Genomic DNA, 14,946 nt, shown 5'->3' on the forward strand with positions numbered 1-14,946 from the left:
ACTTGCGCTATTTTTGTTCACATTGTTTAAAACCCAGGGATCCATGTTATTATTATTATGATTACTATTATTATTATTATTGGTTTTTATTATTTCCTGTTAAAAAAAACAACAACACGTGACATCACTTCCTACACATGACGTCACTTCTGCTCAGTCTACGTCAAACATGGCGCTGCTACTAAGGTCAGTATGTTTGTTTTCTCTCGGTGGAGATTTATTGAGGCTTTTTGTCGGTATTACAATGACCACTAGACATCATAGCAGCAGAGTTTCGTTGCGTCCGAGTAGAATCTTTCCAGCGTGTTCGGTTCGTTTCGACAGGGGAGAAATGATCGCGACTTAGAGCTATCTGGCTAACGCTAACAACGTTAGCACTTGACCAAAGTGCGAGTTGTAGCTTCTCGAAGCATAAACACGGGGTTTTGTTCGAATATGTTGGCTTTTCTTTGCCGTCAAATGTGACTGTTAGTGTTTGGTGTTATTCCGTTACGCGTTACATCTTTTGTTTATCTCGAAATGGTTCGTCCTTCAGTGAACCCGCATCGAGGTAATCTCACCTGCCAAGACGACCACTGTGACCTGATACAAAAACACAAATAAAAAACAAGGATGTGTGAAGAAAGGAGAGTCTGTTCATACTTTGAAAGCAAGGATGAATGAAGAATTTTGAAAGGAAACAAGTAGGTATGAAAGGACAGATGCAGGAAGGAAGGAAGGAAGGAAGGAAGGAAGGAAGGAAGGAAGGAAGGAAAGATAATAGGAAGCAGCTAACCTCCACTTTCAGGGTTCAAACAAGGTCATCTTGCACCAAAAGTGACTCACAAACTCTTGTAACCCAAATTTGAAACTTGAAAACTGAGCCTGGCTTTAAACCGTAATTGCAAACTAGCCTGGTTTGAAACGTCAACCCTTACTTGAAACCCTACTGTGAAACGGTCAAGCTGTATAAAATGTTTGTGACTGAGTCGCTTAAAACAGACAGTCTGTTATTTGAACGCCATTGACCAACTTTGACCTGTGAGTTACTTCCAAAGTTACTCTCTTAGCTCAGAACAGTCAGATTAGACTGTCATGCAGGTCATTGATGTGTTTTGATGGATGTCAGGTTTTGAGGAAACTTTTCAGGGATTTGTTTAACTTGCAGTTTGCTGTTGTATCGCATAGCAACATGAAATTGACGGCTACCATTTTGAAATGTAACTCTTGTGTACAGGACGTTGGCCCGCCAGGGCTTGTGCGCCTCCAGGCCGCAGTGCAGCGTCCTCTACGTCAGGCAGTACGTACGCTAATCAGCAAACTCAAGCATGAAGTTCAATACGTTGTCTCAATGTCTCGTCTCTTGCGGTTTCAGTGCTGCTCCAATGGGAACCACCGCCAAGGAGGAGATGAACAAGTTTTGGGCCAAAAATACCAGATTGAACCGACCCATGTCACCTCACATCACCATCTACAAGTATGACAATGTGTGCTAGTTATTGAACATGGCTCAGGCTTTATAACTGATGCAGAGGTCACCAAGTTGGGTTCCGGAGGAGAAAATAAAGACTGATTCTTTGAAATATATAGATATTTTTGTGAGGGAAAAGAAATGTACATTTGTCTCTAAAATAAGATTTATATTCCCTTGAACATTTTTGAAGACTGCTTTTAAAGGTGCTACTATCTGAGTGACAGATGACCATTGTGAAGGTGTTCATATTTTTTTCCGTCATCCCCCAGATGGTCGGTCCCAATGATGATGTCCATCACACACAGAGGAACCGGGGTGGGCCTCAGTGGAGGTAACGCATCTTATTAGTTTGATTGTGTCCTCCGCCAACGCTCACACGACTTCTTCGTGACCCCCAAACATTGACACCTGGAGAAATCTCCTCGCGGCTGTCCAAATAGAATTCCTGGGCTATGTGTAGTTGCGTGCCCAAGCAAGCAAGCAAGCAAGCTGGCCACGAAAACAGCTTGCCGTCGCGCATGGACGGCGGCATCGGCGCTGATCTCTGCCCGAGCTGGTTTCCGTTTGATTTGCATGCTGATGGCTTCTCGAAAAGGTCAGCTGGCTCGACTGCCAATCGGGGAGACAAATTCACTTGGCGAGCGTGCTCGCCTGTCTGGCCGTCAAAGCGCAAACGCGCACAAAACACCCTTTGATGAAAGCATCCGCTTGCTTTTCTTCATCGCATCGATTGAGTTTTGCGCCACATTTAAATTGCGAGAAACAGTCCAGATCTTAGAAACAGGACGTTAATACTAAAGCGGGCGGGGCTTGCCGCAACATTTGCGTCTTTGATGTGGTTGATAGGCTTTTGTTTTCCTTCCCGTGTGTCCCTCCCCAACAGGCCTGTGTACGAACCAAAGGAAAAAAGGAGCCCTTTGAAATATTGACACAAGCAAGCGGTGTATTTTTTCCTCATAGATCTTCTGGCAAAGAAAAAGAATGTCACGGCGTGACATGTATTGATTTGCGGCTCATTTTCCTCGTGAATGACTTGTTTATACCGCCGTGGATTGTATGGAGATCAATAACTCGGCTGTCTCTTTGGTCCCGGCAGCCATTTCCGCCTTCGCCGTGGCCGCTCTGCTCCTGCCCGGCAGTTACGCGCACTACCTGGATCTGGTCCACTCGCTCTCCGTCGGCCCCTTCCTCATCGGCCTGGCCAAGGTGGCCATCGCCTTCCCCGTCTCCTTCCACACCTTCAACGGAATCCGACATTTGGTGAGCAAATACACAGGGGAATTAGATTTGGGGGTTTTTTTTTTCCATTCTTTGCGAAAGCCACTTTTCAAAATGGATCGAATGAATTGATGCCCTTGAATGTTTTACATCCAATGCGTTGTTTGTTTTCAGACCGATCCCAGTAGATGTCACTGATATTGATATTAATTCCTACCACTTTGGATGCACACTTGAAATGATCCCATGTGAATATATTCCTTAAATAGTTACACAAAAATGGTGGCAATATTTCATCTAGTTTTCATTTTTGCATAGCTCAAGAATCTTTCAAGTCATAAGCCTTTAGTCTTTTTCTTGTCTTTCTTTCTTTCTTTCTCTTTCTTTTAAATGGCATCTGTGCGCCAAACGGTCAGCCATCCATCCACCGGTGACCTCTGCACTCGAGTTGACTTCATTACGTGCACAATCCCGCTGAGAGAGCCAAAGCGCTCTCCTTTGATTGCCACTCGAGCTCCGTTTGTACAAACACCTTCTCGAATCTCAAGTCCAGGCACTGCAGAGGCGCGCCGCCGTCCTTTTTCGCACGCCCGTCTATCTCTCCAGCTGAGAGAAAGGCCGGCCGACACTTTGATGAATGGCGCCTGTGCTCTCGTGACGCAGACAAAGCGCAAGTGTTTTTCTTCAATTATGACTAAAATGCCGCAGCGCAATCTTGCGCCGCCGTCGAGCGCTCCAACAAGGAGGGGAAAAAAGCTTCCTTTTATTCAAGCAAAATGGCCAGAATACAATTGTGCACTCGATTTTCAACACACATTTTTATTAGCTTTTCTCTGTGTGTGTGTGTGTGTGTGTGTGTGTGTGTGTGTGTGTGTGTGTGTGTGTGTGTGTGTGTGTGTGTGTGTGTGTGTGTGTGTGTGTGTGTGTGTGTGTGTCTGTGTGTCTGTGTGTCTGTGTGTCTGTGTGTCTGTGTGTCTGTGTGTCTGTGTGTCTGTGGTTCAGTGGTTCAGTTTCTGCAAGCCCCTTTGTTATTTTTCATATTTATCAAATTTGAAGCCAAACGACAGTGGAACCTCCAAGTTAAAGCAAAATCTGCGCCATTTATTGACTGTTTTTGAAACCATTTTCCTTGGCGGGATACCAAACGGAGAACACAAGTCGAAAAGCATGCACGATATTAACAGGACAAAAGGAAACTTGACTCATCAGCTGAACTCGACGAAATGGCCTTCAAATACCACAGCGAAAAAAATCTGCCCTTTGCCAAGTAAGGAAATGGCAGTCATTCTAAAAAAAGAAAAAAAAAAAAAAAAAACCTCCTCAGTTTGTTAAAAGGCAATAATTCAACGTCATGTAAAGAACCGTCAAGCTTCACGGCCGATGTTTGCAGCTCTTAAGCAGCTGCCTCGGGTCAAACGTTTTCCAACGTGCATCAAAATCAAAAGAGACGACATCCATCCCTCCCTCCCTCCCTCCTTGCCTTTCTTCTCTTGTCACCTTCTTCTTCTCTTTACGTGCACTGTGTGATGATGTCGAGGACAAAGAAAAGCCCGTCATTTTCAAACGTATTTGACTTTCCCGGAAACGTCGGTTGGACTTTGGAGGTTCTACTCCGTACGCCGTTGTGGTGTTTACCATGCTCAGCTCTTTCTCTCTTTGTCCCCCCCCCCCCCTCTTTCTCTTCCTAACCTTCCTAACCGCCCAGTGGTGGGATCTGGGCAAAGGCTTCAAAATTCCCCAAGTGTACCGCAGCGGCTACACCGTCATCGGCCTGTCCGTCATCGCCGCCATCTGCGCCGCCACGCTCCTCTGAGCGCCCGCCGAGTGCAAAGTGTTTTTGTATGTTCTGAACAAAAAGAAAACAATAAAGAGTTCTGCATGTGTATGATGTATGTATGGCCCAGAAAATGTCTTGTCCCTTTTTTACGTCGCAAAACGGATCTTCCCGACTGATTTTTGACACTTTGGGATCTTTCCGTTCATGTTGGCAACGGGACAGAAATGGCCACGCCATCTTCGTTCGTCATCTTCTGTAGCAAACATTCAACCTTTGCCGCCAAATTTCCAACTTTGATACATTGTCCATTTCTGAACTTTCTCCCAAAAATCAAATCCGAGCTTCTGCTTGGTCTTGTCAAAAATGAATGAAGACAAGCAAAATGTTGCTGCGGCTTTTGTGATCCCCTCAAAGGTGTTCCCTAAAAGTTGCACATAGCCTCACTTAACCTTTCAAACGTCTCCTCTTACGTAAGGTCTCCTTTTTTTTTTTTTTTTTGCTCTCTGATGAAGTTAGCGGCGCTAATGACTTTTCTTAAAGGCTCGCTACTTGTCATATGCCTGCCTGCCTGCCTGCCTGCCAGCCAGCCAGCCATTTCTATTTTAGCTTATGCAGGTTGCATTGTCTGATGTACCATGTGAGGTGTTTTCTTTTTATAAAGGTGTACGTGAACAGGCTGCCTGCTTTGCCGCCCGTGCGTGCCCGCGAGCGGGGGTCGCACCTCCCATCGGGAGACTGGAATAAGCGCTCTTTGCTTTGCTTTGCTTTCCTTTGCGACTGAAGAGCAAGTGCAGGTGTGGTGGCTGCTCTGCTCTGCTCTGCTCTACTCTGGCCGGGCTCCAACACGGGTGCCGTTGGGAATTTTAAGAAAACAACACGCAAGCGGCGCTTAGATCATCCACGGAGAGGATGCTGGTTTGCACAAACATCATTGAAGTGGTCCCCGAGAGACGCCATTTTTTTGCGAATGAACCACCTTAGAGGTTTTGGGGGATGTCTCTTTTATCATGCTAGTCCTGGAACCTTTCTGACTGATATTCAGTGGATGCAAACGGCCATGTTAGACGACCCCCGGCCGGCCTAGCGAGACTTATTAGATGTTGCAGATTTATCGTCATCCTTCACGAGTCCCAGCTTGTTTGAAATATGTTCCTCCTGCCTAAAAAACAAACAAACGTCACAGCATATTGATGGCGTGCTCAGGTTTGCGAGCGGCAACCGCGCAATTGCATTGGAGCCTCATCAGATCACATGGGAAACGTCTCCAAAAATGGAGCTCTTTGCCCGTGTGAGCACCCCTTCCCCCTCCCTCAACTCCAGATGAGCCAGTTATCCCGGGAGTGTTATTTGTTTTCCGCCGGCTCCGCTTTCCAATCTTGTGTCAGTTTCGATGTGTCAAGAAACGCATACCCGCAGCGTGCGGACAGCTGTGGAGCCAGTTAGCATTCGGCAAATTGCTTTATCTGTGCGTTAGCGGCTGGCCTGTCGGCTCGCGTTTTGGACTTGGAAGTTTGAAAATAAAAATTGACACAGAATACTCAATTAATAGGCAATGACTACACACAGTGAGTGCACAATTAGCGCGTGTTGTTTTTGATTGTGTTACTTGAGCCCACAGCAAGTGGCCCTCCTTAACTGCCGCCTTGATTGTTGCCAAGCCAACGTGATGAAGGCGCACTGTTGATTTTTGGCCCGGCTTGCTTGCTTGTGTTTTAATCTTGCCTTGCAGGGACACGAAACACAAGGCAAACGAGATTTCAGATTGATTTTCTTTCTTTTTTGTGTGTGCTTGTATGGCTCCGTTGTATTCCTCTGCAACACGATGCTGCTAAACTCCAGTTTGTCACAAAAGCATGGAACTATATTTGTTTCTTTTTGTGTGATGTACTTAAATGTAACTGTACAGCAATACTACTCACATACAAAACTTTTTTTTTTTTTTCCAATGAGTCAGTACATTTAGTGAGGCAGGACTGGCCACAAAAACGTTTTAATTCAAAAGAACAACAAAAATACAATCAATTTATAACTAATGCTATAGAAAATCGATAGCATTTTTATTTTACAATGCCTGTATTTTTTATGACATGTATTTTTAGTATGCTAGTGTTAATTTGAATTAATATTACACAGTTAATATTACATTATTTTTATTTTCGAATGAGTGCTCTTTACTTTTGATTTAATTAGTTTTTGTTTTTTTAGACAATTTTAATTGTGAATGTAATGCAAATGTTGACTATTTAATTTCTTATTTTCTGTTTTGGGGTGTTCTTTTCCGTGTTACATAAATGACTTCCCAGTGAAAATGTCATTTTCTTATTTGAAACCATATTTAAGTTTGTTTCTATTTGATTCAGTTGCACTTATTGAATGCGCCTCTTCAGCACCCCCTGTTGGTTGCCTGTGGCGTCGCCCTGACTCCAGCTTGCGGTCCTGATGCTGAGAGATGCGGGAGGAAGAGGAGGCAAAGGGGAGGGGGGGCTGCAGAGTGGGTGGAGTATAAACCCTCCGTTTTCGCTGCTCATTCTGCCAGAGTCTCTGTGGCGCAATGGAATAGCGCGCTGGACTTCTAATCCAGAGGCTCCGGGTTCGAGTCCCGGCAGAGATGAGCCCGATGGTGGCATTTTTGCAAATGTGACGAAGGCCGTCTGGCCTTCTATTTATAGCTTTAGGGGATGGGAGCCTTTTGAATGAAGCGCCTGCTTGTCTTTTCAACATTTGCGCTGAATAATGATTTCTCTCAGCAAAGGTTATGCTCGTTTTATTATGCAAATTCACATCTTATAAAAAGCAAGCTTTGTGTGTGTGTGTGTGTGTGTGTGTGCCATGCAGTCAATGTGGCAGCTCAATGACACAGCGTGCCTTCCCAATCCCCGTTTCAATTGAAAGGCCGTCTTGCTAGTCAACATTGACTCCTGAATGTGCTCCATTTTGACAGGTGGTAGATTGGTGTTATTTATTCTTCATCTGATTTGACCCTTTTTTTACTATCTTGCAGTGGAAGGACACGATGATAGTGAAAATCCATGTATCCTTAGTTGCCATTAGATTTGCGCAATCATTGTCATAGCAATAGCTCTGCTTTTAAATACCTAAATATGCAAAGATGTAGCTGAAATTACAGTTGTCATACATTGAATCTTTCAGATCCCATTTTATATGTGATGTGTAAGATATGTGTAAAATGTTTACTTTTTTGGGAAATATTTGTAATTGGGCAATCTTTTCTCCAAAGAAATATCATTTGGATTTCGTTGACACTTTTGGGAGTGGACCCTTGGCCTTGACCAAATGTGAGACATATTTTTAATATCATCATGAGTCAGACAACTGCGTGCTTGAAGATCTCTTTTTTTTGTTGTTTTTGTTTAGTGCTGGAGGCTTTCGTTATCCATGTTTAACCCCGTCATGCCACACACACACGCATTCGCGAGCGCGCGCGCACACTTAATCCGCCACTAAAACTAATCCTTAATCCTCTCTGGCTAGTTGAACAAGGCAGCTCGCACTCCAGCCGCCCACGCTCCATCCTCATTCCCAAATGGGACGGCCAACATGCAAATTCAGCAATAAGTGCATGCAAACGCACAACACACAACACAACACACACACACTCACGTATGTACATATTCAGTAAACAAATGGAGTGGTTGTGGCGACAACCACAATTATATTCGGAAATGATCAAAACCCCAGCAATTATTCGGACAATTAAATTTTCTCTGCAAACAAATCGGGTGATTTCTGCCAAAGTCCAAATATTGTTTCATGACCTATCCTTAATTAGAACTCTTATCTCTGTTGTTCTACATTTGAAGGGATTTTTTAAAACGACTTGTCGATCAACCAATGAACTATCACACCTCTCTGATGTTTTTCTCCTCCAGCCATCGCTGCTGACTACTATTGCTGACTACCTCGACTCTATTCCACTCCACAATAGTGTGACGTTTTATTCTCTCTCTCTCTCACACGGACACACGTCCCTCCTTCCTTTTTCTTGCTTGGGCTCGGGCCCCTTCCTGCTCTGTTCTGTCATTGTGGGCCAAATGCTATTAAAATCCCCTCCCTCCCTCCCTCTCGCTCCCTCTCTCTCCCTCCCTCCCTCCCTCTTGCTCGTCATTCCCTCCCTCCATCCCTCCCTCCCTCCCTCTCGATTGATCCAGCCCAGACTGTGTTTTGCTGCAGTGAGCGGCATCCGTGTGCGGAGAAGCGCGTGAAAACGGGCTCGCAAAAACAACAACATACAACGAGGAGGAGGTAAAAATCGAGAGCGCAGCAAAAAGAGTGGAGTAGGAGAAGAAGACGCAAAAAAAAGAAGAAAAAAAGGAGAGCTCATCACGCACCAGGGAAAAACGCCAAGAGCAGAGCTAAGTGGAGACGCTGGGAGGCGGACCGGAACGGTGCGTGTACACTCTTGGTCGCATTCTTCCAAATGTTAGTCTTATTTGTGGCCGCGTAGTGGAGACACCTGTCATGCGTCTGCAGGAATGTGCACGCATGGGTGCGTGCGCGCTCGCTCGCTCACCAGTGCACAGTGAAGCACGCTCTCCTTCCGTGTGCGCGCTAATCTGTTCTGCGACCTCATCATCATAATCCTTTTGTTTTGTTTTGTGTTTTTTGAGGGAGTTTGCAAAAGGCTCTTCACAGTCTAAAAAAAGTGCCTTCGTCTTTAGCATCGTGCGTTGTTGTGGTCGGCCATTATGACGTGATTAAAAAAAAGTGTTTTGCAATAATCGTACACCATGCCCCCCCCCCCCCCTCCTCCTTCCCGCTATCCCCGCCCTAACCGTCCGCCCGTCCCGCAGGCGCTCTGTGCGCGCGCGCGCGCGGCTATTTTCATACGTGCGCGTGCGTCATTGTGTGAGACAGACAGCAGGTGCACCCGAGCAACGCTTTGTTAATTGCTCTTAAAGGTAAGAGTTCTCCAGCTTCACTTTGCAGCGCCGCCGCCGTCACTCATTGATGCTTTTTATTCAGATGGGCTCCGTTCAGTTGAGTGACGCTTTTGCACCGCTCGCTCGACGAACCATTTTTGCCACGTGCTTTGCAATTGATGTTTTTGCTTTCCGTCGCTCGATAGACATTTGAGTTGACTGGGGTGTGCCCCACCCCACGCACGCGCCTGCCTGCCCGCCTCTCAAAGTTAGTTGGACAAGGCTCGCCAGCCTAATGCCAAGCGGCGTAGAAGATGGATGGATGGATGGACGGATGGACGGACGCACGGCTATTGACGCGGGACGCAGCGCGACTTGCTGGGCATTATTGCTGCTTCTCCGCTGTTCCGAGATACTTTCTTTCGTAGGTGTGTCATGGATACTAGATAGGCCTTTTTTGCACACTTGGTTGTGTTTAGCGCTCAGGCGGAGGCTTGAGCAAATTTCCAAGTGGGTGCTTAGCGGCCTACCGGGAAGTAGCCTGGGGGCTTCTCTGCTGGTTTGCCTGAAGCTGTGTTCACACTGCAGGTCAATTCCGCCCGCTTTTTGTCTTTGTCCAGTGCGTGGCATGCATCACAGCTGCCGTGTGAAAGTTGACCGAAGTTGTTAAGTTCTCTCTCCGCCAAGCCTTCCTTGTATTGTTTGTCACCTTCAAATGGTATTAGCTGCTAGTGATGTCAAATCCTCCAATCTCCAAGCATCTTTCAAACTTTCAATTTTCCACAGCACAGCTCGCAACACTCAATATTGGTCGCAATTGACACTTTGCCATGTCTCACCGCGTCTTTGGCCATTGGCGCTTTGACTTTTCCCACCGCGCGCATGCACGCACGCACGCACGCACGCACCCGCGCACGCACAGCTGGCTATTCGAAGGCCTTTCCACCACTTGGCGCGCCACCGACGCCACTTCCCATGGCACGCTTTGCTATTGAGTAGGACGAGGCTCGCGAGCGTTGCAGAGCTGGCCATTTGAACGGCGGGCTGTGTCAGGACGAGAGCAGAAAACCACTTAGAACCAAGCAAATGTTAACATCACAAAGGGAAGGACTATGACCCAGACTGAGCTTTTTCAAATGCGGGTAACGTCGGTTCCACTGCAGGTTCTACTCCTTCCTGGGCCTTTTTCATTTCCGAGTAGCCATCAACAGGCACGCTAAAGTCAGCGTCATCGTTGGCCAGGCCTCGTCTCCAGCCCTAAATCTTGCTTGGCCGTTTTATTCTCTTTTTGAGGCAGTCAACTCATTGCGCTTTTGGGCCAACGATGTTGTTTGGTCTCGTTCAGTCTCAGCAACCCCCCCAGCCCTCCCTCGTCATTCCTCTCCCGCTCATTACTGTCTTCGTTCCCGACTCCCCCATCCTTCCCTCCCTCGGCGTGTTATGACACACGAGCCGATCGATGCGCGGGCGAGGTGGTTTCTTCACGGCGGGAGAGTGCGTCGAGCAATAACAAACCAATAACCACCCTGATGTTTTCCTGCAGGTAACCTCCATCAGGACCCCGCCCCGCCCCTCGCCTCCTCCTTGGAACTCCCCCGCACCCCGCCAATTGGGATTCAACAAGCAGGATAGATAGATATCGGCGCCACCAAGCATGGCTTTCCCATCAACTCTGTTATGGATTGTCAGCGTAATGACGCTACTCTCGGCGGTTTGCAGCAACGTGGTCTTTGGTGAGTACACCCTGAATGGGGGTGGGGTCTCTGCCCTCCGCATCCCGCTTTATCTCTTGTTCTGCCTGTTATCTGTTGAGGCTTTTTGCGGCTTTCCCGTATTAAAACAAGGGGAGCGCTGAAGTGGAACTAACCACATGGGACACCCCCACTTGAGCCCACTTGCGTGTCCATGGAAACGCACGCACACACACACAGAGAACTTTGGCCTCGTTTCCACCACGAGGTTGTCTCGTTCACTTCGGGATCATTGTTGACGTTTGATGCGGCGCCCACAATCTCCCGTGTCTCTTCATCTTATCATCGAAATGTGATCGGCACTTACTGTGCCCTGGCCGAGTAGAAATTGAGTTTACGAGGCGTCCGCTTCCCGATCTAAACGTGTAGCACGGCTCCGGGAACTCCGGCGCCCTATGGATTGTTTGTTTGGTTGACCGAGACGTCTTCACTTCAAATATACTTTCAAAAGTAAGGTGAAAAATAATTCAGGCTTTCGGGTGCCTTCTCTTTGTGACGTGGAATAGTTTTGCGGTGGAACTGCTCGCGCGAGTCTTAGTGTTGTTTATTTGGAAAGGCTGAAGGGGAAGGAACATATTTTGCGCGTTGGCGGCTCACGTCTCAACATTTTATGCAAAAACAACAAGCAAAGCGCCGGGCCCATTGTCACCCAACCTGGCGGAGCGGTAGAGCGTGCCAAAGAAGAAAGCCCGGGGTGTCGGATCCCGTTTAATAGTCAACGCGTGCCGGCGGAGGTCCCGTATGAGCTCCGTTGGCCACGGGAAGAAAAACACCCAGTACACACTGCGGCGCTTTATCAAACATGCTGTCGTGCTCCACCTTTGATTGAGCAATGTGTTGACGATTGTAGACACAGATGACAATTTAGCTCCTTTCACACGGGACTGTCAGCAAAAGTGCAGCCGCCACCGCCGCAACACAGGGCTTGTGCCTTTCAGACACAACCGAGGGGAAAGCGAGGCGGGGATGGGATGGGACGGGATGGATGACAGAGAGAAGAGCCAAAGTTGACACTCCGTTCACTTCTTCTCTCGCCTTGTTGTGTTGGAAGCGTTTGTCACTGCTGATTCATTGCTGTGAAAAAAACAAGACGTGCTCATGCGCCACAGTCTCCCCTTGGCTGCTTTCTTGCTCTGCGTGTCGAGTAATAATAGCGTGTTTGCACTCCAAACACAACGTGGCTTCGGATATCCATCCAGCAGCGGAGCCAGAATGTTACGTCTGCTTGCGTAATCAGTCATTAGTAATGGTCAGTAATCATCAGTAACGGCCGGCCGGGCTTTCCGACTGGGGAGTGGACTTTCCGCAGTTGCATGGACGCCCACGCTTCCACCGCAACAGCTGGCTCCTCCACTTGATGAATTCAAAATCCATTTTGCATGCGCTAGCAGCGTGGGAACACTGAGCAAAGGATGGATGCCGTGCGCTCCCCTTTACTTTGTTGTCCACCATCTTGGAGGGAGGGACGGGCGGACGGACGGACGGACGGACGTGTGCCCGCCCACCGGGCGCTGCGACCCATTCTCGCTGAGCTCAGTCGGACTTGGGCTCTGTTTTGCCTGATCTGGTCTGCCCAGGTGAGTCACGATGCAGTCATTTCCAGCGTCAGGACACTGTCAAACAAAAGCGCACCTTGGAGTGTAAGCTGAAATCCGTCCTCTTTTGAAAAAACCTTGCCCCAATCCATCACCCTGAGCCCCTTAGTCTTTCATGGAGCTTTTTTTCTCCTCGTGTTTGGCTGGCCATCACGGCGCTCATATTTGTCTGACTTTGTATTTAAGTCGCTTTTGGTCGGTAAATGTGCCATCTCACCGGAGACACACGCTAATATTACTTACACTAGATCAAATAGGATGAGGCGTCTACCGGGAAATGAGAACATCCGCCCTCGTTCACTCCGCGGGCAGACATTCATCAGAGTTAAACTGGCTTCTTTTCTTCATCACCTTAAGTACGGGAATTTGTCGTAGCGCCGCAATAAATAGTCACGATGAATGGTCCGCCCCGGTCCCGCTGGCCGGCGAGTTGGCAAACGAGAGAGACGCCGCTGGCTTTTTCCCCGGAGCTTTGCGCCAGGCACACGGGACGCATGCCAACATTTTGACAGACGAGCCAACCAAAGGAGAAACATGGCGGATAGCGAGAGGTCGCGCAATGGTTAGAGCGCCAAAATGACCTCTTGTAATTGAAGAAGGAATCTTAGTCATCTGCCATCCGGACGGAGCAGCTGAGACTTCCTGATGTTAGTTCAACTGGACTTCTTGCTTAGGATGGCTATTGTTTGCGTATCGTACGCAGCGGGGCTCGCCGATGAGTCCACGGCATCCGCGTCAAGTTGACTCATTGCTAATCTCATTTTTGGCATCTCATCTTCCAAGCAGGCCAAAGACGGCCGGCGCTAGTTGCTTGCATAGCGGTTAGCTATCTTCATCTTCATCTAATCCGATCGCAGCTCCCCCTGAAAGATTCATTCCGGTGTGGCTAGCCAAGCAAGGAGGGCAGCGACGCAGTTATGCTGCATCGTTGTGGCCAAATTTGATCATTCCTGGACAGCGACGGGAACTTGATTCCCTCCATTATGACCACCGCCATTACGTAATAGCTTGAGTTAAGGATTAAGGTTTTGGTGTCGCTTTAGGCTTAGGGCTAAGATTCCAACCCGTTTGCCCTTCCTTCACTTACGGTTCAGGTTACAAAACAGAGTGAGTGTGGAGACGGCGGCGTGCTGTAAGGTGAAATCCGCCTTTTGTATTCTTCTAAATCTGTCGAATCTCATTAGCGCAAACATAAATTGTTGGGCTTTTGTGGGATCTTAACAGCTTAAAGGAGGTAGTCTCGTCAGGATCCCCAATCGCTTTTGGATCCGAGGGAGCAAAATGTCAATAGGGAGCCGCTCGCTCGCTCGCTCGCTCGCTCGTTACTTTCTCGGGGTGACGAATGGTAAAAAGCTTGTTGTTAGCCATGGTGCTGCTGAATCAATCTTCAGTCACTCGGAGAGGGGGAGGGGAGGGCAAGGCAGGGCAGGGCAGGGCGTGGTGGCTCGCGGGAGGGCGTCATAATCATAATGGAGTCTCCACGCTAAAAGGGTCCTGAGGCACAAAGATCTACTTAGCATAAATTATTCAATCTTATGTATTACAGAGATAGCGAACCAACGCCGAGCTCAGCAAAATCGATGGATGCACACATGAGACATCAGAGGACACAATCCATCCGTTTTCCATCTTTCTGTTTTCAGTTGAACGATCATCCATCGGTCGTCAGTCTTAACATGCATCCATCCATCCATCCATCCATCCATCCATCCGTATCCATCCGTATCCATCCGTATCCATCCGTATCCATCCATCCGTATCCATCCATTGGCATCTTTCCGTCCTCGGTGCTCTAGCGCCACCAGCCGCTGCTCTCGCTGTCGCCATTTACGCTGGGGTCTCTCTTTGAGAGCATCTCTTATTAATAGCCAGCCGCATGTCATATGTGAAGCTATTTTTAATATGCGTGTTTTGTTGGTGAAGATCTGCAGAGATCAAAACGCAACTTGAGCGTGAAGTAGCGGCTGCAGCGGTGAGGAAAAAAAAGCCAACAATCTTTATGGGGTTTTTAATCAATCAGCCGCCGCCTTTATTAAGGGCCGCTGCGAACGGGAGTACTAATTGCTTTTCTGCCAGATGCCTACCCTCGGAAAGCTAGCCGAGACACAATCCAGCAAATAGCCCGAGCCCGAGTCGGTCGGCACATCCAAATGTAAAGCGTCACCGTGGTTTTGGCGTGCCATTCCCTCGCTGAGGTGCATCTCGGCTAGTTCACGAGTCAGCGCTTGTTAACAGGCACAGGGCCCGGCTTCCGAGCCGCCGCTTTCTTGGC

General features: G+C 48.0%; 2 protein-coding genes and 1 non-coding gene across 6 annotated transcripts in view; all 3 read left to right on the forward strand.

Moving 5' to 3' along the window:
- The first annotated feature begins 123 nt into the window (after positions 1 to 123).
- On the forward strand, positions 124 to 6,898 carry sdhc (succinate dehydrogenase complex, subunit C, integral membrane protein). 2 transcript variants are annotated; one of them, XM_085930842.1, is made up of 6 exons: positions 124 to 186; positions 1,217 to 1,279; positions 1,355 to 1,456; positions 1,723 to 1,784; positions 2,550 to 2,713; positions 4,377 to 6,898. In XM_085930842.1, exons 1-6 carry the CDS (start codon positions 170 to 172, stop codon positions 4,482 to 4,484), a joined length of 516 nt encoding a protein of 171 aa, XP_085786968.1. In that variant the 5' UTR covers positions 124 to 169; the 3' UTR covers positions 4,485 to 6,898. The 2 variants fall into 2 exon arrangements, with proteins under 2 accessions (XP_085786968.1, XP_085786969.1); XM_085930843.1 differs by lacking the exon at positions 4,377 to 6,898 and adding an exon at positions 2,846 to 3,956.
- Positions 6,899 to 6,985: 87 nt separating this feature from the next.
- Positions 6,986 to 7,059, forward strand: trnar-ucu (transfer RNA arginine (anticodon UCU)). Its single transcript has one exon. It is a non-coding gene; the product is annotated as a tRNA-Arg (tRNA).
- Positions 7,060 to 7,706: 647 nt separating this feature from the next.
- The window catches only part of cadm3 (cell adhesion molecule 3), a 42,962-nt gene continuing 35,722 nt past the window's right edge, over positions 7,707 to 14,946 (forward strand). For 2 of the 3 annotated variants that reach the window (XM_085930569.1, XM_085930570.1), the window contains exons 1-2: positions 8,628 to 8,854; positions 10,872 to 11,061. In XM_085930569.1, coding sequence (XP_085786695.1) covers positions 10,983 to 11,061 — 79 coding nt within the window. In that variant the 5' untranslated portion in view covers positions 8,628 to 8,854; positions 10,872 to 10,982. Of the gene's footprint in view, positions 7,745 to 8,627; positions 8,855 to 10,871; positions 11,062 to 14,946 lie in introns of those variants that run through there. The other variant, XM_085930568.1, reaches the window with a different exon arrangement.

Source organism: Syngnathus leptorhynchus, chromosome 14 (assembly GCF_054491065.1).
Source record: "Syngnathus leptorhynchus isolate UIUO chromosome 14, UIUO_Slep, whole genome shotgun sequence".
Taxonomy (NCBI): Eukaryota; Metazoa; Chordata; class Actinopteri; order Syngnathiformes; family Syngnathidae; genus Syngnathus; species Syngnathus leptorhynchus.